Genomic DNA, 25050 nt, shown 5'->3' with positions numbered 1-25050 from the left:
AGTACTGGTGGGAGATGTGATAATGATGGTAGGTATGGTAGTGGAAATAACTGTGGTAGTAGTAGTAGGTGTGGTGTTGGTGGTAGGTGTGGTAGTGGTGGTAGGTGTGGTAGCAGCAGTAGGTGTAGAATATACCCTGCAGTAACGCGTACACAAAATCAGACAGTTTTTAATTATAATGCCGATGTTAGGACGGTGAAGACGCAGTGGCCACAACACTAACTCCTGATTTCTAACTTCCAAATTCTAACCTTCATTATTTAGCTTAAAAGAGCCTCCTAGTACTGAACGGGTTAATGAAGGCTATATCTAATCCCTAAAGTAAAAAAATAAATAAATAAATCCGTCTGGAGATTGCAGGAATAAAAATGAAACATAACAACAAAAATCATCACCACTACTCATCACCACCACTATTAATCAGCACCGCCACCCCTTATCACCACCCTTCATCACCACCACCACTCATCACCATCACCACCACTCATCACCATCACCACCACTCATCACCATCACCACCACTCATCACCACCATCAGTAATACCACCAACCTTCATCACCACCATCAGTAATACCACCAACCTTCATCACCACCACCACCACCACCACTCATCACCACCACCCAGATCACCACCATCCTTCATCACCACCAATCATCACCACCATCCTTCATCACCACCACCCCTCCAAGCCAACACTAATTCCCCACATAATTAATCCACCCTCATTATCATCCATTATCTCTTCATTCATAGGTACTAATTATCTCGCTATCTCGCCGTGAACCTTCCTCATAAACTGGGCTTCATTTCCCCTTAATTTCCAGGAACGGCTTGTAAACTACCCCCTCAGATCCTCCTCTTCAGGCGACCCCCTTCAGTCCTTTATTAACTCTACCCCTCCCCCTTCCGACCCCCTACCCCCCCTCTCTCTCCCCCCCCCCGTCCCTCTCTCTCATCTTCTTACTCTCCTCCTCTCTCTAGGCACATCACCTGCACCCCCTCCTCACCTACTCCTTCTTTCCCCCCGATGCTCCCTCCTTATCACCTTACCACCTCCCACTTAGTTGTTTTTCTTTTTCCTTCCCCTTTTTTTTTACTGCCCATCCCCCCTCCTCCCCCACCTTCATCCTACCTGTTCCCTTTACCGCCTCCCCCACCCCCCTTATCCATTTTTCTTTTCCTCACTCTGTCCCTCCACTCTTGTCCCTCTCTCTCGCATGCTTTTTTTCCCTTCTTCCATCCCCTCTCTCTCCCCCTTTCCTCCCTCCTTTCTCGTCGCCATCCTGCTTGTTCCCCATATAAATATCCTTACCGCTTAACCCTGTCCCATGTCTCTTAACGCCTCTCTTTCACCTACTCTTCCCTCCAGTTCTTCTTCTCTCACCTCCTCTACCTCCTCTTTCCCTCTGAATTTCTTCTTCCACCTCCGCTTCCTCCTCCTCCTCCTCCTCTTCCCACCTTCCTCCTCCCAGATCCTCTTCCAATCTTTTTCCCCTCTCTTTTAGCCTCTTTTCTCCCCACTCTATATCACTTCCCAACAACGCAATTTATTAAAGCCCATTGTTCTCCCCTTTTCCAATTTGCCCAACCATAGGATTTCAATTCTCTCTCTCTCTCTCTCTCTCTCTCTCTCTCTCAACTATTTCTCCCTTTTTTCAAACATATGTAAACTGTTACGTGCATTTCCAGGATTCGTGCCATACCTCACTAACCCGAAATCTCTCCAGTGCGCCCCCTCAAAGAACTCGTGCATCTGGCCATACGTGCCCTGCCCTGAGCACGTCATAAGTTGTACAATACCTTTTACATGTTAACTACTGAAGGTGTTTCTTTTTTTTCTTTTTTTTCTGATTCGTGTCTCATCACACTAGCGCCGTTCTTCTCCCGTGCCCTTCTCACAGGACACGTGCTGCTGATTGTACGTGCCCTACCAAAAGTACGTCATTATTTGCACCCTTCCACATATAGTTCTTTTCTATGATTCGTGCCACATCTCACGAATACCAAAACTCTCGCAGGCTCCCCTTACAGGATTCGAGTCACTGATCGTACGTGCCTCGCCCAATGCACGCCATAGTCTACAACGAATGTTACTCATATATATACCCTAGATTGACGTGCTTTTCTTCAACTCGTGTCACACCTAACTACCACCAAATCTTCCGTGCCCCTCTCACAGGACTCGTGCTGCTGGTCGTGCGTGCCCTGCCCTGAGCACGCCATGATCTACAACGACACGTGCCGCTCGTGTGACCTGGGATGGGCGCCGACCCCCGATAAGGTGTCGTGTTACAAGCTGACCCCGGAGTACCTCACCTGGAACTCACCTTGGGCCATCGTGCCGCTCGTCTTCAGGTAAATAATGAGGAGACAGGGTGACAACTATATAAACAGGAAGGGAGAAAAGGGAGAGCATGTAGGAAGGAAGAGAACTGAAGGAAAGCATGAAGAGAGGCAGGAAGAAGAGCATGCAGGGAGAGAGGAGCGTTCAGGGAGGCAGGGAGGATAGCATGAAGGCAGGCAGGAAAGTAAGCATGAAGGAAGGCAGGAAGATGAGCATGCAGGTAGGCAAGAAGTTAGACAGACAAGAGAATAGGCAGGCGACGATAGAGGTTGATAAACAGTAAGGCAGGAAAGTGAAAGAACGAGGATACATAGTTAGGAAGGTTGAGGGACAAATAAGGATATAGGTTAGAAAGTTAGAAAGCAGGTGAGATGGAGGGCAAAGATGAGACAGGCGGGAGAATGGGCAGAACAATAATGTGGGCATATGGAAAGTCACGCAGGAAGGAGGGTACGTAGAAGGACAAGTAGGCAGAGAAAGAGACAAGTAGGCAGAGAAACAGACGTGTAGGCAGAGAAATAGATATGCAGACAGGGAGGCAGTGAGATAAAGTAAGTAGGAGGCAGAGAGACAGGCTGACAGGTAGGTGGAGAGACAGACAAGCAGGTAGACAGGTGTGTGGCTACAGGGTCACTCAGGGTACCTCACTGCCACTCCTAAGACGCATACTGCCACTTATCTTCACCTGGCCGAACACGCAAGCTACCTGAGATGTAACTAAGGAGGCAGGCATGTAGGTAGGTAGGTAGTCAGGTAGGTTGGGAGGTAGGTAGGAAAGAATGTAAGAAGGTAAGCTACAGCAGGCAGGTTAAGTAATATAAGTCAGCTGATGGATGTGTTGGTGGTAAGCAGGTAAGCAGGTAGATAACTGTGCGGACAGCCTGACACAGAGGCAAGCCAAAAAGGTAAATAACTGCGAAGTGGAGAATTAGGCAGACAGGTATGTGGGTGAGTAGGTAACTACGTGAGGTGGATAATCAGGTAGGTAGGTAAATGGGTGAGTAGGTAGCTAGATGGTTAAATAGGCAGACTAATGGGTGGGCAGGCAGGTGGATGGGAGGTAAGTCAGTAGGTATGCAGGACGGTAGGAATGTAAGTAAACAGGAGAAAACCAAGAAGGGTAAATGAGTAAGTACGTAAGTAGGAATACAGTATGGAAAGTCAGTTGCTGTGAAAGGAAGAAGGCAGGTCTGAATGAAGGTAAGCAAGTAGGCAAAAGAGAAAAGGTAGAAAGGAAGGAAGGCAGGTAAATTAGCAGCAGGTAAGTGGGTGGTGAACAGATGAGCAGGAAAACAGGCAGGCAGGCAGGCGGGAATGAGAGAAGGCAAGCACGTAGGCAGGAAGAAAAAAATGTCAATTATTAAGTTTAGCCTTTTCAGTAAGACGCTTTTATAATTCTTTCCTGCCACCTCACGACGATTTTACGATCTTACAAAAAATCACTAACTGTCTATGTACTTCGGGGGTTAACACTTCCACGAATAAGGACATACGTACGTGATAATTCCCATCTTAACTCCAGACGATTTCCTAAAGTTTCAATAGGATCAGTATGCAAAGGGTTAAAAAAAAAAAAAAAAAAACTTACGCAATTACCCCTCTCGCTTCAATAAACACACTTCAGACGATTTATTCAGCTCAAATTTGCGAAATCTTACGAGCCAAGGAGTTGAGCTGTACAGAAGGTAAGCAAGAAATTGAGAAGACAGAAAACTCTTTAAAAAAAATAATTAAAAACAAACATGGAAACAAAAGCTCGTACGCAGACAAGGGAAACACACAAGCCAAACAGGGGAAACAAACAGACAAACCACACAAGCCTAACAAACAATAAAAGACAAACAAAACAAACAAAACAGGAAAACCTAAGTGAAGCCAAACAGATACACCAAACACACTCCCACACACTAAACAGACGCACCAAACAGACAAATGAAAAAGAAAAACAAGAGACAAACAAAAACAAGTAAACCAAACAGACATACCAAACAGAAAAACAGGAGACAAACAAAAACAAGTAAACCAAACAGACATACCAAACAGAAAAACAGGAGACAAGCAAAAACAAGTAAACCAAACAGACATACCAAACAAAAAAAGACAAACAAAACAGGTAAATCAAATAGACACACCAAACAGAAAAACAGGAGACAAGCAAAAACAAGTAAACCAAACAGACATACCAAACAGAAAAACAGGAGACAAGCAAAAACAAGTAAACCAAACAGACATAACAAACAAAAAAGGACAAACAAAACAAGTAAATCAAATAGACACAACAAACAGAAAAACATGACAAACAAAAACAAGTAAGCCAAGCAGACACACCAAACACAAAAACAAGAGACAAACACAACAAGCAAGCCAAACAAACCAAAAAAAATAAAAACAATCAAACTCTTGGAACATGCCCAGGTAATTAAGTAAACAAGAAAACAGACAGACAGGTAGAAAGACAGACACACAGACAGACAGACACGGAGGGATTGCACACACCTTGCCAATTAAGGAGTGAAGCGGGGAATAAGACTGAACGCAGGTAGGACGGAAGGAGGGAGAGATGGAGAGAAGATGGAGAGGGAATGATGGAAAACATGGAGGGAAAATGAAGGAGAGGAGAGAGGATGGAGAGGGAATGAAGGAAAATTGGAGGGAAAATGAAGGAAAGGAGAGAGGATGGAGAGGGAATGAAGGAAAGGCGATAGAATGGAGAGGAAATGAAGGAAAGGAAAGAGGAGGGAGACAGAACGAAGGCAAAGGTGGGGGAAAATGAAGAAAAAAGTGGGAGAGAGGATGGAGATGGAATGAAGGAAAAATGGAGGCAAATGAGAAAAAGAAGAAGAGGGAGAAAGGGAAGGAACCAAGTGACAAGATGAAAATCGGAGAAAAAAAAACTGAAAAAAACGGGAAAAGGAGAGAAGTGAAGGAAGGAAGGAAGGAAGAGATGGAAACCGACACAGTGGAAAAGAAAGGAAAGGAATAAGGGAAAAAAGGAGGAAGGCAAAGGTAGTGATGGAAGGAGGGGAAAAGATGACTGAAAAGAGAATGGAGACGAACAGGAAGGAAGGAACAGTAGAAGGGAGGAACTGATGGAAATAAGTGAGAGGAGAGGGTGTGGAAGAGAAAGGGAGGGGGAGAAAGAGGGAGAAAAAGAGAGGAGGAAAAAGGGTGAGGAAAAGTGATATACTGATTAAGGAAGAAAGGAAAGAAGGCAGGGAGATCAGAAAGGATGGAAGAGGAAGGAAAGAATGAAGGAAGAAAATGACTGAACAGGAAAGATGAGACAGGACAGAAAGGGAAGGAGGAGACAGGGAAGGAAAGAAAGAGGGAAGGGGGAACAGTAAATAAGTCAGGAAGAGTCTAGGAAATGAAGAAAGGGAAAAAATGGAAAAGGGGGAGGAAATGGGATAAAGATAGAGATGATAAGATAAAGGGAACAAGAATAAAATGAGGCCGTGAAGTGCGAAGGGAAGGAAGGGGGAAGGAAGGGCTGAAAGGAAGGATGAAAGGAGGGTGGAAGGGAAAGAGGAAGGAAAAGAGGAAGGATATGTGGAAAAGTTAGTGAGTTAAAGCGAGAGAGAGAGAGAGAGAGAGAGAGAGAGAGAGAATATATATTAGAATTTTTCATTAAGGCGTCCGTAACTCTGAGGAAAGATATTAATTTTCCTGAATATATTTCCACTTCCTGCCTCTCTTACCCTGCCTCACCTAATACTTCAACACCCGCCCTGCCTCACCTAATACTTCAACACCCGCCCTGCCTCCCCCTGCCTCTCTTACCCTGCCTCACATAATACCTCAACACCCGCCCTGCCTCACTACCTCACCCTGCCTCTCTTACCCTGAAAAACCTAATACTTCATCACCACCCTTGCCTTACCCTACCTCGCCCTGCCTCAAGCTGCCTGACCCTGCCTCACCCAATACTTGATCAGTCACTTTGATTCATCCTGCCTCCCTCTTTCTTATCAACTAGGCTATACTGTCTCACTTATTTCCTTATTAAGTTCGTTATTCTCTCTCTCTCTCTCTCTCTCTCTGGTTCTTCAGTCTCACTTCCTCATCCTCTTCCCTTACTCACGCTCCTTCTCATCTCTTTTTACTAGTTCCTCTGCCACCAACTTTTATTTTTATTTGCACATACTCCTGCTTCCTTTATTTTCTCGTTTACGCCTTCTTGCCCGCTCATAGTCTCTCTCTCTCTCTCTCTCTCTCTCTCTCTCTCACACACACCATCAACATTCACACCACGCCAGCCTCCCTCACACCCCACCACAATAACAACCAATGATTACACGCGCACCAGGCCGCCATATTGCTACTCCACCGCCTCTTGATGACGTCGCTAGTCCGCCATCTTGCTCCTCTGGCCTCCTGTTTATGTTGGAATATAATAGTTTGGGCGATAATGACAGCAGGTTCTCGTTTTCTTTATTTTTTTGCTTTTTTAGGGCGAGTGTGTACTGAGTGTTAATTCCCTCTCTCTCTCTCTCTCTCTCTCTCTCTCTCTCTCAGCTCATCATTTCTCCCATCTCCTCCTGTCTCCACTCATCTCCACACATCTCCCCTTCGTTTTATTCCCCTTCTCTCATTTCCTCGTCATCCACTTTGTCATTTCCTTACCACTTCCCTGTTTTATCCTCGTGTGTTTTTTTATTTCCAATTTTTTCCTTTCTCTCTTTCCCTTCTTTCATTTTTTTCTATTTAATTCACTCTTTATTTTATCCATTGTCTTTTGTACATTACCCTATTTTTTCACCTTATTTTGGTCTCTTTTTCGTTGTTTATTTTTCTATATATTTTTTTTTTATCACTTCTTTTATCCCTGTACTATTGTCTTACGTTACCCCTCTCTATTTTCCTCTTTTTGTCTTTTTTTTCATGTTTTTTTTCACTTCCTTTTCCTGTCTCGCTTCATCATTTTAATATTTACAATTTGTCTTCCTCCTGTCCTCTCTTCCTTCTGCTCCCACTTCAGTACCTTCAATAAGATCACGATTTCTTATTTATTTATTTATTAATTATTTTTATACCTGCCATCTCCAGGTGATATTAGTCAACTTAGAAATTATTAAAAACAGAAGGATTACATATATTTTAATTTAACCTCTTTTCTACTAAATGACTCTTTTTTTTTTTTCTTTCTCATCCGTTCCTTAACTTTTAACCATAAGAACATAAGTTTGTCTCCATTTTACCTTTTCCTACTGTTTTTCCTTCTCTACTTTCACCTAATAATTTTCCTACTTCTAACCAGTTTTTATTATCTTCTACTACAGGTATTTTTTCTTTACTTCATCCACATTTTGGGTCTTTCCTCCTGCTCTCCCTTATCATGGATTCACACACACACACACACACACACACACACACACACACACACACATCCTTTCCTTCTTCCTTTCTCATCCCTTCATCATTTTCTATCCCTCCCTATTTTCTGTATACATTTTTCTCTATTATCGTCGTTCTGTTTCTTTCTTACATTTTTCATCATTTTCCTTCCTCTTTCTCCCTGCTTTTCTTCCCTGTCCTCCTCATCCTCCTCTCCATCATAATTGGCTTGCAAGACTCTCTCTCTCTCTCTCTCTCTCTCTCTATCTATCCAGCGCCTTCTTTCACTTCCTTGGCATCCACTCCTTACTGTCCATTTCCTCTCCCCCCCGTTCCAGTTTTTCTTCCTTTCTTCCTTCCTTCCTTCTTGCCATGCCCTTCATCTTTCAAACTTCATTCTTCCTCATTTCTTTTCTCGTATGCTTTCTTCACCTTCTTGTCCTCCTCCTCTTTCTTTCAACACTCTTTCTGTCTTCATCTTCCTCATTCTTCCCAAATATCTTCCACCTCCTCTTCATCATCATCACTCTTCTTTTTTTCTTTTTCCTCCTCCTCTTCCTCCTCCTCCTCCTCTTCTCCTCCTCCGCCTCCTTCTCTGCCTCATAATTGATTTGCTAGGCACACACACCCTCACTCACCCAGCACACACTAATCATTCCCTGCACATACTCCCACTTCGCCTTTATTCGCGGACCTGATCATTTATTCATGCGTTCTCTTTCTACAGCCATTTCAACTTCACACACACACACACACACACACACACACACACACACACACACACACACACACACACACACACACACACACACACACACACACACACACACACACACACACACACACACACACACGTCTTCCCCCATGTCATCCCTCACATCCCCTTCCTCCTTCTAATTTCCTAGCAATAATTTCCTTTCTTCTCTCAGTGATGCTTTCTTCGCAGAGCTTCTCATTTACCCAAGCTCTTTCTCTTCCACAGCCTCTCAGCTCTTCACAAATCCTTCATATAACTCTTAAATCTAAATCATTATAACAGAGAACTTAAACGTGTGAACAACCAATTTTTCACCATAACTCTGAAGAATATGTTATTGACAGAACATGCCTGGACTTTTGTTATATCGTTCCTAACAGCAATATATATCATGTGATGCAGGCTAATTGCATGTTAAAAATTACTGATGTTCAAACTTTGACCATCCGATATTAGAAGGATTTATATAGCACAGAAAGGATTATGAAGGTGTGTTAAGCAAAATAAATCGGTTAGGAAAAGGTGTTAGGGTCTGACGGGTTTTAAGGGACATGAAGGCTGAATGTAATCCCACCAGTCCCCAAATTCCATCTTAAGCTGAATAAAATCGTCTGTAAATAGTATACGAAGACGTTATGGTTCTCAAATTCTATAGCCGGTATTCCCGACGATTAAGGAAGCTCCTTAACACCTTTTCCTTAGCGATTTATTTTTGGATATGGTTGATTGATATTAACTTGTATAACATTTATGCTGAAGAAGTGGCACTGGAACTATTTTAATAACACAGAAGAGGATAGTAAGGAGTACTAAGCAAAACAAATCGATTAGGAAAAGGTGTTTGGGAGCTTCGTTACAAGACAAGAAGACTTAAAGGTTCTCAAGGACATAGGTAACTCCTCCAGGTGGCAAAGTCACTCCTTAAGCTGAGTAAAATCGTCTGAAACCAGCAAGAAGGGACACCAAAAAAACCCAACCCCTCCATTTCATAATATCTTTCGCATGTTGAGTAAAACCGTCTGTGAGTAGCAAGGAAAAGATAAAGACAAAAATTTATCTAACCCCTCTAATCGCAAAGGCTATCATAAGCTTAATGAAATCGTCTGGTGGAATGCCAAAAATAGAGGGGAAAAAAAGAAAAAGGGAAAGAAGAGGAAAAAATTAAAAATAAAAACGACAAAATAAATATCTTAAGCTGAAAATCGTCCGTCGTCCTGCAAAATAAAAAAGAAAGAAAAGGGAAAGAAAAGAGGAAAAACGAAAGGAAAAGGAAAAAAAAAAAACCCTAAGCTTGAAATCGTCTGTTGGGTACAAAATAAAAAGAAAAAAAAAAAAATAGATAAGGGAATGAATAAAGAAAAAGGTAGAAAAACAAAGAAAAAAGAATAAGGAAAAAATGAAGACAAAAAAATAAAGAAAATAGATAGCAGAAAAAAGAGAAAATGATAAAAAATATAATCGTTCCCAAAATTCATGTCTATCCTCTCCAGTTTATAAAGTCTAATTCAAACCCAAATTTAATCGTCTGGAGGCAGAAAAAAAAAAGAAAAAAAAAAACATTCGTTCTCAAAAGGGCAATTACACACTTCCATCTCATCCATTCTTTCTTAATTAAACACGCGAGAAACTCAATTTTCATAAACTTATTCAATCCAGTCTCTCTCTCTCTCTCTCTCTCTCTCTCTCTCTCTCTCTCTCTCTCTCACACACACACACACACACACACACACACACACACACACACACAAACACACACATTACCTATCTATCTATCTATCTATCTCATCCATTCTTTCTTAATTACACACGCGAGAAAGTAAATTTTCATAAGCTTATTCAATCCAATTTCTTCTCTCTCTCTCTCTCTCTCTCTCTCTCTCTCTCTCTCTCTCTCTCTCTCTAATCCACCCGACAAGGCTCATAACACAGACCTGGAAATTAATTATCTCCCTCTTTTTTTTTCAGTTTTTTTCCTCCCTGTTTTATTGCTTTGGGGATATTTCTGTGGATGCCAATTTCAGCGTCTTGTGCTAAAAATGCCTGAGGAGAAAATAGACAAACTTGACCTCCCTTGACCCCTGAGTTCGGTGACATTTTTGTTGTCGTTTATTCTTGTTATTTCCAGCCTTCTTTATTCAGCTTATATGGGATTTTTCAACGTCTGGTAATTAGATATAGCCTCCTTTAACTCCTTTACTAATTGGAGGTTTTCATAATAAAATAAATAAATAAATAAATAAATAAATAAATCGTAGCAGAAATACAGTAAAAAATATAACAAAATTTAAAAGGGTTAAGACAGAAAGAAATGAATAGCGTCCCCTCTTTTTTTTTTTTTATTATTATTATTACCGTATTTATTCTTCCGCTAAAAAAAAAAAAATACTGAAAATTCGAAGGCTTCCATTCGGTCACTACTCAACCATATCACAGGCAACCCGACACACTTCTCTCCAGCTTGCCAAATATATATATAAAAAAAAAGGTTCAAATTCATTATCTTTTGCTCTCTCTCTCTCTCTCTCTCTCTCTCTCTCTCTAAATATATTGAAAGGACCATATTTCGCTATTGAGGAAGTCTTATTCTACCATGTTTCAATAAACTTAACAATAATTCTGTTATAAATGTAGCCTTTCCGAGAGTTAACATCTTCTCCTTAAAGATCAGTGGGTTTTCTTCACTTGGTTTTCTTCCTTAAATTTCCCTGGGTTAAACTGAACATTGAATGGACATGTTTTTCTTAGGGGACATTTCCTAACTCCTACTTTTTCTTCAATCCATCCTCCAATCTTCACTTCTGTCTCTTCTCCACTTTCTCTTCTTCCGTACCATACCCGTCTCCCCCTGTCCTCATTACCCGTCTCCTCTTCTTCCTTCCATCTTACCTCCCCCTCCCCTCCCTCCCCTTCTTAGCCCTCCCACTCTCTCTCTCTCTCTCTCCCTCACTCATCTCACACCTGCTCCCCTGTCAACCTCCATTCGCACCGACCTTTGTTATTCCCTCCAGGCACCTCTCTCTCTCTCTCTCTCTCTCTCTCTCTCTCTCTCTCTCTCTCTCTCTCTCCTTACTTCGCCCATTACCACTCCCCCAACAACACTCTAACAACCACCTTAGGCCTACACAATTTACATACCGGCCCCGCTACGGCACATAACACATAGGCCTCAGTTACACCCTCAGCAATACTACACATAGGCCTCAGTTACACCCTCAGCAATACTACACATAGGCCTCAGTTACACCCTCAGCAATACTACACATACTTACACCCTCAGCAATACTGCACATACTTACACCCTCAGCAATACTATACATAGGCCTCAGTAATACTACACATACACTTACACCCTCAGCAATACTATACATACACCCTCAGCAATTCTACGGCCCAATATAGTTTACATTACAGACCCCGCAGGCCTACTAAGACAGGCCTCTCTAAACGAACCTCTTTTTACTAAACCTCGTGGGGCTACTCAAGTTTTCTCTATTTTCTTTATTGCCCTTTCCTCTCCCTCAGGTTTCCCTTACACGTTCTTTCATCATGCTTTCTTCTTGCCCTTTCCCTCTCTCTGATCTTCCTGTACGTTCTTTCATTCTCCCCTCTTTCGATTCCTCTTAAATCCTTTCATCCACCAGACTTCTTTTTATCTGTGTTTTTCCTCTTCTCTTCCCCCAGTTTCTCTCCCTCGGTATTTCTCTGCATATATATATATATATATATATATATATATATATATATATATATATATATATATATATATATATATATATATATATATATATATATATTTTTACCCCAAAGACTTAGCCTCTCAAAATGAACCACGTTTTACATAACGCCACACCAGGTATCTTCTTTTCTTCTTGTCTATTCCCCTCACTCTTTTCTTTCTCACACTTTCTTCATTCGCTCCTCCTTCGACATTTCCTTACATTTCCTCTCATTCTCCCACTTCTCTCACCCTTCTTCCCACCATATCCTCTCATACTCCAACTTCCTCCCTCTCTTGCTCTTTCCTATTCATCTTTTCATCGTCCCTTCATCCTATTTTTTTAACACGTTCTTTCAACTCCTAACTTCCCCTCTCACCCTCAACTTCCCCTCTCAGAACGAGTCTCCTTTCAATCAACCACACAACACGCCCCAGATACCTTATTTTCCCCTTTGTTGTTTTCCCTCACTTGCCTCTTCCTCAAACATCGCTTTGTCTTTCCTTCTCTCTGTTCTTTCCTCCACATCCTTATATTTTGCCATCTCTCTCTTTCTTCAGCCACATCCTTCCTTTCTTCCTCTTTCTTCCGCCACATCCTCTCATCTTCCCTTCTCTTAGTTCTTTCCTCCATATCCTTTCACTTCCCCTTACTCTTTCTTCCCTCCTCCACATCATTTTTATCTTCCCTTTTCCCTTTTCTTTCCCACACATCCCCTCATTTCCCCTTCTCTCTGTTTTCCCCTCCACATCCATTCATCGTCTCTCTCCCGACACACGCTCTTTCATCTTTCCCTTCCTCCTTTATTACATCCACCTCCTTCCATCCCCCCCAGCCACCTCGCTGTACCCACCACGCCTCGACTCCTCCGCCACGACCCTCACGACCCCCGCGCCACGACCACTACGGAACGACTCTTTACGCCTCGACCCCAACGACCGCTACCCCACGACCACAACCCCACAACCCCTACCCCATTACCCCAGCCCCACGACCACAACGCAACGACCCCAACGCCACGACCCCTACCCCACGATCACTACCCCACAATCACTACACCACGACCCCTACCCCACGACCACAACGCCACGACCCCTGCCCAAAGCTCCAACCTCACGACCTCTACGCCACGACCCCTACGACCCCGCCTCTCCTTCAAAGCGTCCGTCACCGCGGTTCACTTTCCAAACTTGTGCCAGATCTTGTCTCATTTTACGTCTTCATAACTCCCTTCCCTCGCCTCCTCTCTCTCTCTCTCTCTCTCTCTCTCTCTCTCTCTCTCTCTCTCTCTCTCTCACAAAGTCTTTATTGTCTTATTCTTGTTGACACTGGACAACTTTATTCAGCTACGAGACTATGACACAAGCTTCATTAACTCCTTTATTACTGCTTCGCTCTACTAGGCTGAATAAAGACATCTGTTATCGTCAAGAATAAAAGATAACGTTGCAGTACTGAAGAGCTTTACTCGTTGTGTTCATTTTCTTTCCGTAATTACTTTTCCTAATTCCTATTTTTATCAACTTTGCTGTTCTTTACCAAACTAATTGTCTTCACTGCTATTCTTACTAATTGCATTTTTTTTTTCCCTCGAGTAATTTTTCAGGCCTGTTGTTCTCCAGTCGTGAAAAAAATCAGTTTATTTTTGGTCATCCTGGTAACAATTATTTTTTCTCTACTCTTTAATTTTTTTGTCTCTTTTATTTCTTACTTTATTTCTGGGTTTGTTTTTATTTCTAAGCCTAAGTTCCTGTTTTAGTCCTTTATTTTCTTTATTGCACCTCTCCCTAATCCCCTCCCTGCCACTCCCATCAGCAGCTCCCTCTTCTATTTCTGTTTCCCCCCCATAACAAACTTTTCTTTTATCCGACACAGCGCTGAGTCACAGTTTCCCTTTCCCTGATCAACACTGTCTTTCTCATTCTACTTTCTCTCTCTCTCTCTCTCTCTCTCTCTCTCTCTCTCTCTCTCTCTCTCTCTCTCTCTCTCTCTTACTCCTCATTCCTCGAAAGATTCTGACTAATCTTTCAGTTTCTTCAAGTTACATTCTTTATTCCTCAAATGATTCTGATCTGTCTTTCACTCTATTCTTCAAAAATAAATAAATAAAACGGGAGCTTAAATTTTCCATTTTTCCTTACCTAATTCAACTCTTACTCTTCATTTCTCAAAACCTTTCAACCTGTTTTCCATTCTACTCTTCCCCCTAGAAATGTGTAATTTTCATTTTTCCTTCACCCCTTTCTCAAACCTTTCTAATTTCTCCTCCACTTCCTCTCCCTACCTTCACTCATCATTTCTTAACTCCTTCAGCTAAGAGCCTTTATACCGTCCTAGCTGCCATCTTACGACCATCTTACGACTTTTATTTAACTCAGTAATGATCTTTCGTAGGTAAGAAAAACTACGACTAATACCTGCAATTAAAAACGTCTCCTAATAAGTTTAATTAAGTCGCAAGGAAGTTGAAAAAAAAATCTTATCTAATCCCAGTTCCAAAAATCTTTCTCATTCGGCTAAATTAACTCGCTTGGAAGTGGCAAAACTAAACTTTTTAAAATACGTAATCGTACTGAAGGGGTTAATATGCCTTTCGTTCCTTTCTTCCATTATAATCAAGTCATTCACCTGTCCTGTACCCTGCAACTGTCCTCTAATCAAACTTCCAATTCAACTCTCCACTTTAACTCTCCGTCTGTCCTCTACTCTCCTTCTGTCCTCTACTCTCCCCCTGTCCTCTCTTTTTTCTTTCATTTTAACTCTTTCATTTAACTCTCCATTTGTCCTTTGCTCTTTAATCCATTTTAACTCTCCAATTGTCCTCTACTCCATCTGTCCTCTACTCTTTTATTTTTATTTTTTCACCACCCCATTTAACTCCCCATTTGCTCTCAGGTCACTTGAATTTTAATTCTTCATCTGATTCTTCATTTTAACTCTCCATTCCCAATTAATTTACACACACACACACACACACACACACACACACACACACACACACACACACACACATATACACATTAAAGATGATGGGGAAAATATTTCAGATGGCTTCTTTGGATATCATTTGAATGCGAATCAGAAGAGATAGTTTTCGCCTTGTATAATTCACTCATTCGCAGCCATTCAATATCCCAGTACTTCATTCCATTCGCGCATCCACACCACGAAGTTAAGAGACAGTTTATTTTGAAAACGACTTAGTGATGGAGTAGGAAATTATGACCAATATTAGAAGTAATGTTTCTAAGATTATCTAAAGGAAGTAAATGTATGAAATTAAAACACGTAGAAGCACCTGATAAACTCTAATTCATTCATATAATTTTTTTAATGACGGTCCATCCAACTGTGTCACCTACTTCCATCGACCTGCTGTGCACCCACCTGCTCCCCCCCCTTCCCACCCTCACCTTAATTCAAGTACCAATCTTCCTTCAGAGGACGAATTTATAAAGCTCCTCCCTTCATCTAACTCACAACCCTCACTTACAACAAAAATATCTCAATCTCTTCTTACCTCTTTCCTACGGTTTCCTAGGCTTTCTGTGCACTCTGATCACCACCCGCTCCTTCATTTGGTACAACGCTAGGCAGACAATCAATTTTCCAAGTCACAATCTTCCCCTAGAACAAGAATATATGTCTCCTTTCGTCTATTCCACAGCTCCCTGGGCCTTCTGTGCACCCTGCTCACCACCCTCACCTTCATCCGCTACAACGCCACGCCCGTCATCATGGCCAGTGGACGCGAACTCTGCTACGTCCTCCTCAGCGGCATCGCCCTCTGCTACATGATGACCTTCGTGATTCTCGCCCCTCCCTCCACCTCCACCTGCACCCTCCTCCGCCTGGGCCTCGGTCTCGGGCTCTGTACCTGCTATTCGGCCATCTTCACCAAGACCAACAGGATATCTCGCATCTTCAACAGGGGAATCAAAAGCATCAAAAGACCTTCCTACACCTCCCCGCGCTCCCAGATCGTCATTTGTTCAGGTGGGTGTCTTAAGAAATTGAATAAGCAGAGAGGTATTCGCTCGGTTTCGTTCACAAAGGCTCCAACATGCTTGCACGCGTTGACCTTGATTCCTAATGGCTGCTCTCCTCGCTGTTCGATCTCTAGCAGCCTCTCTATTAAGACCCTTATCCCTGAGTTAACACTGCACTGTAATGGTAATCGTGTTTGCGGTGCTGTTGGTGTGGGAGGGAAGTGGGTGTGGTATTAGGTGGTGTTGGTATTGGTGTGAGGGGTAAGGTGATGTGGTACTGGTGTTAGTGGCGGTACAAGTGAGGTAAGTTGGTGATAGCAGTGGTGGTGAAAGTGTGAGGGGTAAATAGGAAGAGTACGAAGAGATGTAGCCTAGTTGATATTGGTGTGAGAGTTAGGTTGGTGTGGTACTACGGGGCGGCAGTCTTGGTATTAGTGTAGGTGACTGGGTGGGTGTGGTATTAGGTGATGGTATTTCTGGTACTGTGTAAAAAGCCAGTTGCTGTACTTGCTGTAGTGTTAAGTAATGATAACCGTTATATAAATGTGTTAGATAAGGCGAGAAGGCAGTGGTGTTTGTGGGGGGCTGTGGTGGTGTTAGTGTCAGAAGTAGTGGTGTTAGTGTCAGTGGTAGTGGTGTTAGTGTCAGAGGAAGTGGTGTTAGTGTCAGAGGTAGTGGTATTAGTGTCAGAGGTAGTGGTGTTAGTGTCACAGGTAGTGGAATTAGTGTCAGAGGTAGTGGTGTTAGTGTTGGAGGTAGTGGTGTTAGTGTCAAAGGTAGTGGAGTTTGTGTCAGAGTTATGTTAGCCTCAAGTGGAAGCAAAATTAGCACCAGCATCAAAGGTTGAGCAGGTCTGATACTAATAAAATTCACGCTAGGACAGAATTAATAAATGTTTCTCAGTCAGTGCCACCCCCTTCAGTAAGACTCAGCCGATCAGTATTGAAATATGAGTGTCACGTACATCCGGTAATATTCTACATCCTCGTTAATATTCATCATCCAGGTAATATCCGGTGAACATTTTAGAAGGCTAATTTTACACAAGTAGGTCAGGTAGCTCCATGAAACAAACTCCACCCAAAAAAAAAAAAAAGAAAGAAAAGAAAAAACAAGGCAAGGCAGAAAAAAAAAAAAAGTTGGAATTGGAAGTCTGACCAAAAAAGTAAACAAAAGCGACGCATACAGGAAAAATAAAAAAAACAGAGATGCAAACAAACACAGAAAAAGAGTAAAGCCGAAAAACCATAGGAATGGAAAGTTAAAACTCAAGCAATGTCAAAAAATATATGCACAAAAGATAGTGCAAAAAAACTGCAATAAAAAAGACAGAACTTACACACACACACACACACACACACACACACACACACACACACACACACACACACACACACACACACACACACACACACACAAGGAAGCAAGAAAAGGAAAAAAAACATAATGTAGTGGTGAGAGGAAGTTGGAACGAGAAACACAAACAGAATCGCCAACAAAGGATAAAATCAGCATAACTTGGGAACCCCGGCCAAACCACTGCCACAACAACACCATAAAATCACATCATCACCACCACCAACCACAACAACCACTCGCCACAACACCAGCACACCACATTCACAAAAATACCACGAATACATAACACACTGGCCAATATACCAGGGTCACACAATCTATAAAATGACACCAACATATAACATATACCAGAACCACACCTCTCAAAATACCACGAACACATACCACAATCAGTCTCAAAATACCTCGATCATTTAACACATATTTACCTGCATACCACACAATTCCCAAATTACCTGGAAATATAATACCACATTTACCACAGCGTCACACTACAAACTCGGCGCGTCACATCAAAAACACATTAGCCAGCAGACAACTCAACACAGCAGCCAGTACCCCAAAACACCATCCAGCCTCGATAACACACACCACTACACTCAGTACTCCAGGACACTTGGCTGTATTTAAAGTGGTATCTCCGAAGCACATCCTCCTCAGCAAATTATTCTATACACTGCACTTCCGAACCCTCTTGGATATGTTATTGATGCAAACTATGTAGATATAAAAGGAAATTAATGGCATACAGGAGAATATTTAGGTGCTTAAAATAAATCGCTAAGGAAGGTGTGTTACGAAGCTTTCAATGTCACCTAGAATAAGTCAGAGCATCATTGCCACAATATTCTAGCAACATACGAATAAAAGTACCACATAATTCCAAAGCTAAGCGAACACACACACACACACACACACACACACACACACACACACACACACACACACACACACAGCATGGTTTCCATGAGTCGATGTGGGATAAAGGAGTGGAGGGAAGAAGGAAAGGTGATACAAAAAAAGAAAAGAAAGAACGAAGGAGTTTAGAGCAACGCGAGGAGGGAATGGGAAATGAAAAAACGAAAAAAATATATGGGAGAAGAAGAACAGGCACTAAACGAGGAAGGAAACAGGGGCAATGAAGGAGAGAAGAAAAGAGACGAGGAAGAGGAGGGGGAGGCGGAAGAGATGATGGATTAGAGAAATGAGGGAGAGAAGAACAATGAAGGAGAGAGAGAAACAAGAAACGGAAGGGGAAAAGGAGGAGGAGAGGTAAAGAAAGAAGAGAGGAAGGATGGGTCAAAGAAAAATACCTAAGGAATAATAAAGCAACAGAAGAGAGGAGGAAATGAGGAAGGAAGAGAGAGCGATACATATACTGTAGTAGGAGAGGAGAGGGACGGAGGGAGGAAGGAAGGGGGATGAGGGTAGGGGCAGAGGGGGAGGGAAATTATGGATATTGAGCACAGGGAAGGGAGGGAGGGAGGGAGGGAGAGAGGGAGGCGCCGAGTTAGAGAAGCCTGATGGGGTAATAGTTTGGGGGATAAAAGAGGGAGAGAAAGTGTGAGAAAGATGGATGAAGATGAGGGCGAGGGAAGATGAGGTAAGTATGGAGGAGGGATGAGAGAGAGAGAGAGAGAGAGAGAGAGAGAGAGAGAGAGAGAGAGAACCTAACAACAATCCACATCGATAAAACTTGAACAAAAAGAAAGGTACCCAACGACAATATATTAACAAAATAAATAAAAATAAAAAAAAAACTAAATAAATTCAATAAAACACAAATAAAACCTAATCTGAAAACTGAAAGGGGAAACAGTAAAATGAACAGCCCTCTCCCCACCCACTTCACCCCCCGACAACACGAAAGAAATTACCCAAGAGAGAATTTTACATGTTCTTCAAAATGCCCACCTAATAAGCCATGAAACAGTGGGAAAAATAAAAACACTTCTATGAACTTAAAATATACATAAAGAAATTGAGTAAATACTGTATATATTCTTTCAGGCTTTACTCAGACCCTCCAATGACGGAATAAATCACAACTATCTTCCTCTTTCTACTACCAGACGATTTTATTCAGCTTGCGAGTGGCCCTTCTAGGGATTAAATACATTCTTCTAATAATCCCTCTAACTTCCCTCTAACAGCAACAATCCCCCGTCTCTCTAACATTATTTAACATCGTAATTATTTTATTCCCACAACACCTGAAGATTCTGTTTACCTGAGGAATGGAGTATCGCTATATCAAGTTTAAATTGAAAAAAAAAAAAAAGGCTTTAGATTCCATTCTTGTTTATTTCGTGTAAGAACGACCGAGAAAAAGAATTTAGTTAATTTAAGAGACGGGGTCTTTATAGGTATCATGTTTCTCTCTCTCTCTCTCTCTCTCTCTCTCTCTCTCTCTAGAGACTCTCTCTATCGTAAAGGCAATATCATAATTTGGAATTTTTCGCCTTGCATGTCATGATCAGAAGAAAATAGAAGACAGTCAATGAGAGAGAGAGAGAGAGAGAGAGAGAGAGAGAGAGAGAGAGAGAGAGAGAGAGGTTATGAGGGGAGCGTGAGGGAAGAGCCAGGACAGATAATGGTTTCACGGGGGTTGGAGGAGGAGGAGGAGGAGGAGGAGGAGGAGGAGGAGGTTAGAGGGGAATGATGGGGGAAGGGGGAGGGGAGAGGGAGGAAAGGAGGCAATAGGGGGAGACAGGGAGGAGTGAAGAGAGTACCCTGCAAGGAATACAAAGGAGTACAAAGGAAAGCAAATAGCAGCCTATCTATTAATTCTTTTGAGAGAGAGAGAGAGAGAGAGACCCTCACCCCCCCCACTTGGTATGTGGCAGGAAGCATCACCTCATTCTTCTGCAAAATTACACACCGTTTTCCGGGGCCCCTTTTGTCTCCGGCCTGTGAACCCTCGCTCCTCTCTCTCGCTCCCTCAATCTCTCTTGCACTATCTCACTCGCTCACTCTCTCACTTTCTTCCTCAGCCGCCCATGTACTCAGTCTCAACCCCTTCCTCAATATTTCACTTCCTCTCTAACAGTACCTCTTGTCTCTAACTTTTCTCCACTTCCTCTTTCTCTCACTGTCTCACTTCCTCAGTAGCTCACTCCTCTTTCTCACTCACTTCCTTGGTCTCTAACCTACTCTCACTCACTTCCTCATTCTTTCACTCCCAAACAAGAAAATTAACTCTACTGTATGATTCCTTCATTTTTCTTCCTCTCAGTCCTCAATGTGTGGTTCGGAAATGAGGTAAAATTGTAATGGCTGTTTCTTGATGTCTTGGTATATTATATTATTTTCGTTTATTTATTTTGTGTATTTCATTTCTTTTTGATTTTTTTTTTATGCTTTATTGATTACTGAAATCTTTTACTCCAATGATGCAATTCTAATTTTGTTCCTGCAATCTTAAGACTACGTAAATGCAGAGTGTGAAAAAGGTAAAAAAAAAAAAAGGCAATTATTTAGAAGGGAAGACAGAAAAAGAAAGAAAGAGAAAGTGGGACGGGGAGAAAATGGATTCAAGGAGCTGCCGTAAGAGAGAGAGAGAGAGAGAGAGAGAGAGAGAGAGAGAGAGAGAGAGAGTGAGTGTGTGTGTGTGTGTGTGTGTGTGTGTGTGTGTGTGTGTGTGTGTGTGTGTGTGTGTGTGTGTGTGTGTGTGTGTGTGTGTGTGTGTGTGTGTGTGTGTGTGTGTGTGTGTGTGTGTGTGTGTGTGTGTGTGTGTGTGTGTGTGTGTGTGTTAAAGAGTGCGCAAGAGAACAGAAATCAGAGTGAGATGAGAAAAAGGGAGTAGAAAGAAGAAAAATACATGAAATAAAGAAAGCGTAGGTGTAAAGGTGGAAAAGAGAGTGAGCCATTTTTCTGTTTTTAACCAAGTCATTTTTATTCCAGTAAGAGCAGAGGCGAAATAGGATTACGTTATTTGTAGGGACTTTACGTTTTCTCTTAGGGTTACCAATAGTAGAGGACTGAGGCAGCTTACGTCTCTCTCTCTCTCTCTCTCTCTCTCTCTTTATAACGCTCACTCTACCTCACACACTAACCCTCTGTAACTCTCACTCTAACTTACACCTTCACTCTGCATCTCACACTAACTCACACACACACTCTAACTCTCACTCTAACACTCTAACTCCCACTCTCTCTCTCTCTCTCTCTTTCCTCCCACCCCCGGACCTACCTCCCTTCGTCGCTCTTATGTACAATCTTCCATTATTCACACACACACACACACACACACACACACACACACACACACACACACACACACACACACACATCCTTGCCTCCTTCCTGTTAAACGTCTTTGCCTTTTCTTTGCACACCTTTGCATATTTTAAAACACGGGACCTGGAAGTTGCTTGCAAAGAGTCTGAGTACTTTCTGCAGTATTACCGGGAGCTATTTCTCTCTCTCTCTCTCTCTCTCTCTCTCTCTCTCTCTCTCTCTCTCTCTCTCTCTCTCTCTCCCTCTGTGTGTGTGTGTGTGTGTGTGTGTGTGTGTGTGTGTGTGTGTGTGTGTGTGTATGTGATGACTGGGTGGTGTTTGTTTTCGTCAAGAAGAGAGCGAGGAAAAGAAGAACTGACGCCATCTTGAGGATCAGGGGATGCTCAGCTTAATCCGCATGATAAAATAACAATGGTAAAAGATAAAGATATTAATAATGAGCAGAGAGAGAGAGAGAGAGAGAATCAAAGTCAACCCAAAACACAAATCTGTTTCTGATACGTTTGCAATTGTGTTTAAGCGAATGATCTTGATTTTTCTCCTGCTGTCTGAGCCCAATAAACAGTAAATCAGCATAATCAGCATATCAGAAGCCTTGAAAAGATATACTGGTAAAATAAACGCCTATTTTCATGCACCAGTGATATGCTTTTAGGTATTCTGTCTACTGAGGCGAGAAGCGCTGCCCACACGACCTAGCCTTCAGTCTGTTTTTACGTCAGCAGGGTAACGCTAATGGAGCAGAACAAAGGCTAGCTTATCTGTCGGGCTATCTTTCTACCTACCTGTCTATTTGTGTATCTATCTTCAATCAGCCCGTCTATCTATCCGTCTACCTATATTTTCCTATCTCTCTTGGTATTCCCCTTCAGCAAATTCCTTAAGCTTTAGTCATGAGAAAGAAATGAGTCTCCTTGGTTACTACTCAAATCAACATTCAAGCAGGACCCATTGATAAGCCTGGTGGACTACCCTCCTCCCCCTCAGCAACGCCACCCACATCAGTAACCTACAATATGCGACAAAAATCTATTCCTCAGCGATTTATTTTTCATATTACTCTTCGCACGTTACTGAGGCAAATCATGTAGGGATTAAAATACATATAAATAACATAAAAGCGACCGCCAATAATTAATAGGTATAATAAATAGTTAAGAAGAATGTGTTACGAAGCGTGAGTTCAGGTAAACACTCACTCTTTTGCTGGTCCACAGTCAGCCTCTCCTTCATGGTCTCGGCCGCTCTCTCACCCCACTGCTGAAAGGAAAAGATAAAATGGTGTTCTTATCCGGCACACACACACACACACACACACACACACACACACACACACACACACACACACACACACAAACGGTATGACATGGACTTTACAATTCTTCGCTGAATATCATGATCTGCAACTTGAAAAATTTTATAATCTAATTTCTTTCTTGCATATAATTGTTGATCATCAAAGTTACGGTTTTGCAGATCTTGTTTATTCCTCCTTCGTAATGTCTATTTAATTTAATTTTTTGCATATATTTTAATCAGCAAAGTTGTTATGGAGAAATATACTTTTTAATTCAACTACTGCTACGCATATCTTTCCTTGGCTCCAGTCTAACTCATCCAGGCCACAGTTAAGCTCCCACCTCTTTACGTGCACCAATTTACGTCCCTATAAACACGAGAAAAGAAAAAGGAAAAAAAATTATTGGAACATAGTCTGCAAGCATGGAGGGAAGGCTTCACTTTTGCCGCCATAACTGTGCTCGAGACCCGACCTTTCCTTAGTCTAAAAACTAATTATTTTCTTTTTGACCTACTATTTTTTATACATTATTCTTTTTTCTTTGTATTTCTTTTTATATCTTTCTTTACCAGACACCAACTCTTGTAAAATCTCCAGTGCTCCCTAAGGTCGAAAAGGGTCCTTAAAATTTAAAGGATAAAGAAGTCTCCAGAACAGCTCACTGTTACCAAAGATCGTTTCGTTTTTCGTGTTTTGCCATTCTAATATTCACTCTTAACTTGACTGTGGATTGTTTTAATAACTGCTGAGTGAAGAAAAACGTATATACAGACAATCACCTACTCCACTAACGTTTACAATTGTTTATAAACACGTTCCCTGATCCGCCATGTTTACCTCTGACGTCATCACAAACACGCCGCGTTCAAACCCCTGGACCAATCCCCGACTTCGTCCCCCGCAGTTATACCCGTGTTCCCCCACATTAACCCTTCCCTCCAATTCGGAACCTCAAAATTCCGAGTTCCCCTCCCGGCATTATCGTTCCGCCACATCAGAGCGCGGGAAAAAGATCCGCACACGAACAAAAACGCAGCTGTAATAATATTGCTCCAATGGCCGAAGTTTTCGCCAATTAAGGAAGCAAAACTCAGGGATCGCAAAGTTGCCGAGTGCCATCAAACTTTAAGCTCTTTATTTTTTTTTTTCGTTGTAGTATTAACTCATTCACTACACTGACGTATTGTTTAGTCTATTCGCCTTCTTCTTTGCTATCCTTGTCTTATTTTAGCAGTTTAATTACTCTTGTAGGAGCTGCCTAGCATGGGTCATCTGGCCTATTGCAGTTATCCTGTCTTCTTATGTTCTTATCGCTGCCAATTTTGTCTAGGTTAAGCGAATTCAGTCCACTTGTAGCGACGGGGTTACTGAAAGTTATATATAAACCTCTCTAGTTTGAAAAGTCGTACCAAAGCTAAATAAAACTGCCAGGAGTAAAAAAAAAAAAAAAAATCAAGTGTACCTAGTAAAAGTGCTAGATAGATGCGGGAGCTTCAGGGACCAAACAGGGGATTCGCTGAAGTCCGTAAAGTCTATGGGTGTGAAACGAAAGCTTAAAGACAATAATAAAGGGCTTTGGTAAAGTCGCTATAGTTTACAAGAGTGGAAAAGTCTAGGTTCCGAAAAACATTAGTGAGTGACAGCCGGTGAAGGCCGCTCCTAGAAATCCTCACACATTTAAAAATAAGTTCTAGAAATTTCCAAGAGTCATCAAAATTAAACTCGCCCTATCCAAAGACGAATGTTTTCTTTAACCTTTCCTGCCTTTACACGATTTCATTCAGCACCATATTGACTTCTATTACGCTGATTTAATGGCGATCGTGTCAAGTCCCTCACTGCCACAAATTTCCCCAAAGTTAAAGAAGAAAAAAAACAGGGTGTAGGTAGCAAAAATCAACCCCTTCAATCCCACGACACACTTTTAATAGTAAGGTGGTTCATATATAAAGCTCCTCTTCCACGATGCTGGGTGATTTCTCGTGTGCTGCGGGTACGGCTTTGCGTTAT

The 25050-nt window shown here is 42.0% G+C and overlaps 1 protein-coding gene across 1 annotated transcript in view; it reads left to right on the top strand.

Annotated features, from left to right (window-relative positions):
- LOC145406784 (metabotropic glutamate receptor 8-like) overlaps positions 1-25050 on the top strand; it is a 315468-nt gene that overhangs the window by 280356 nt on the left and 10062 nt on the right. Inside the window, exons 11-12 of the mRNA XM_080277881.1 lie at positions 2182-2357; positions 15821-16149. Of these exons, the coding sequence (XP_080134007.1) occupies positions 2182-2357; positions 15821-16149 (505 nt within the window). The remainder of the gene's footprint in view (positions 1-2181; positions 2358-15820; positions 16150-25050) is intronic.

This window comes from Coenobita brevimanus, chromosome 71 (assembly GCF_032717465.1).
Source record: "Coenobita brevimanus isolate Jiangsu-jjx chromosome 71, ASM3271746v2, whole genome shotgun sequence".
Classification (NCBI taxonomy): domain Eukaryota; kingdom Metazoa; phylum Arthropoda; class Malacostraca; order Decapoda; family Coenobitidae; genus Coenobita; species Coenobita brevimanus.
This window is presented reverse-complemented; position numbering and strand designations above follow the sequence as displayed.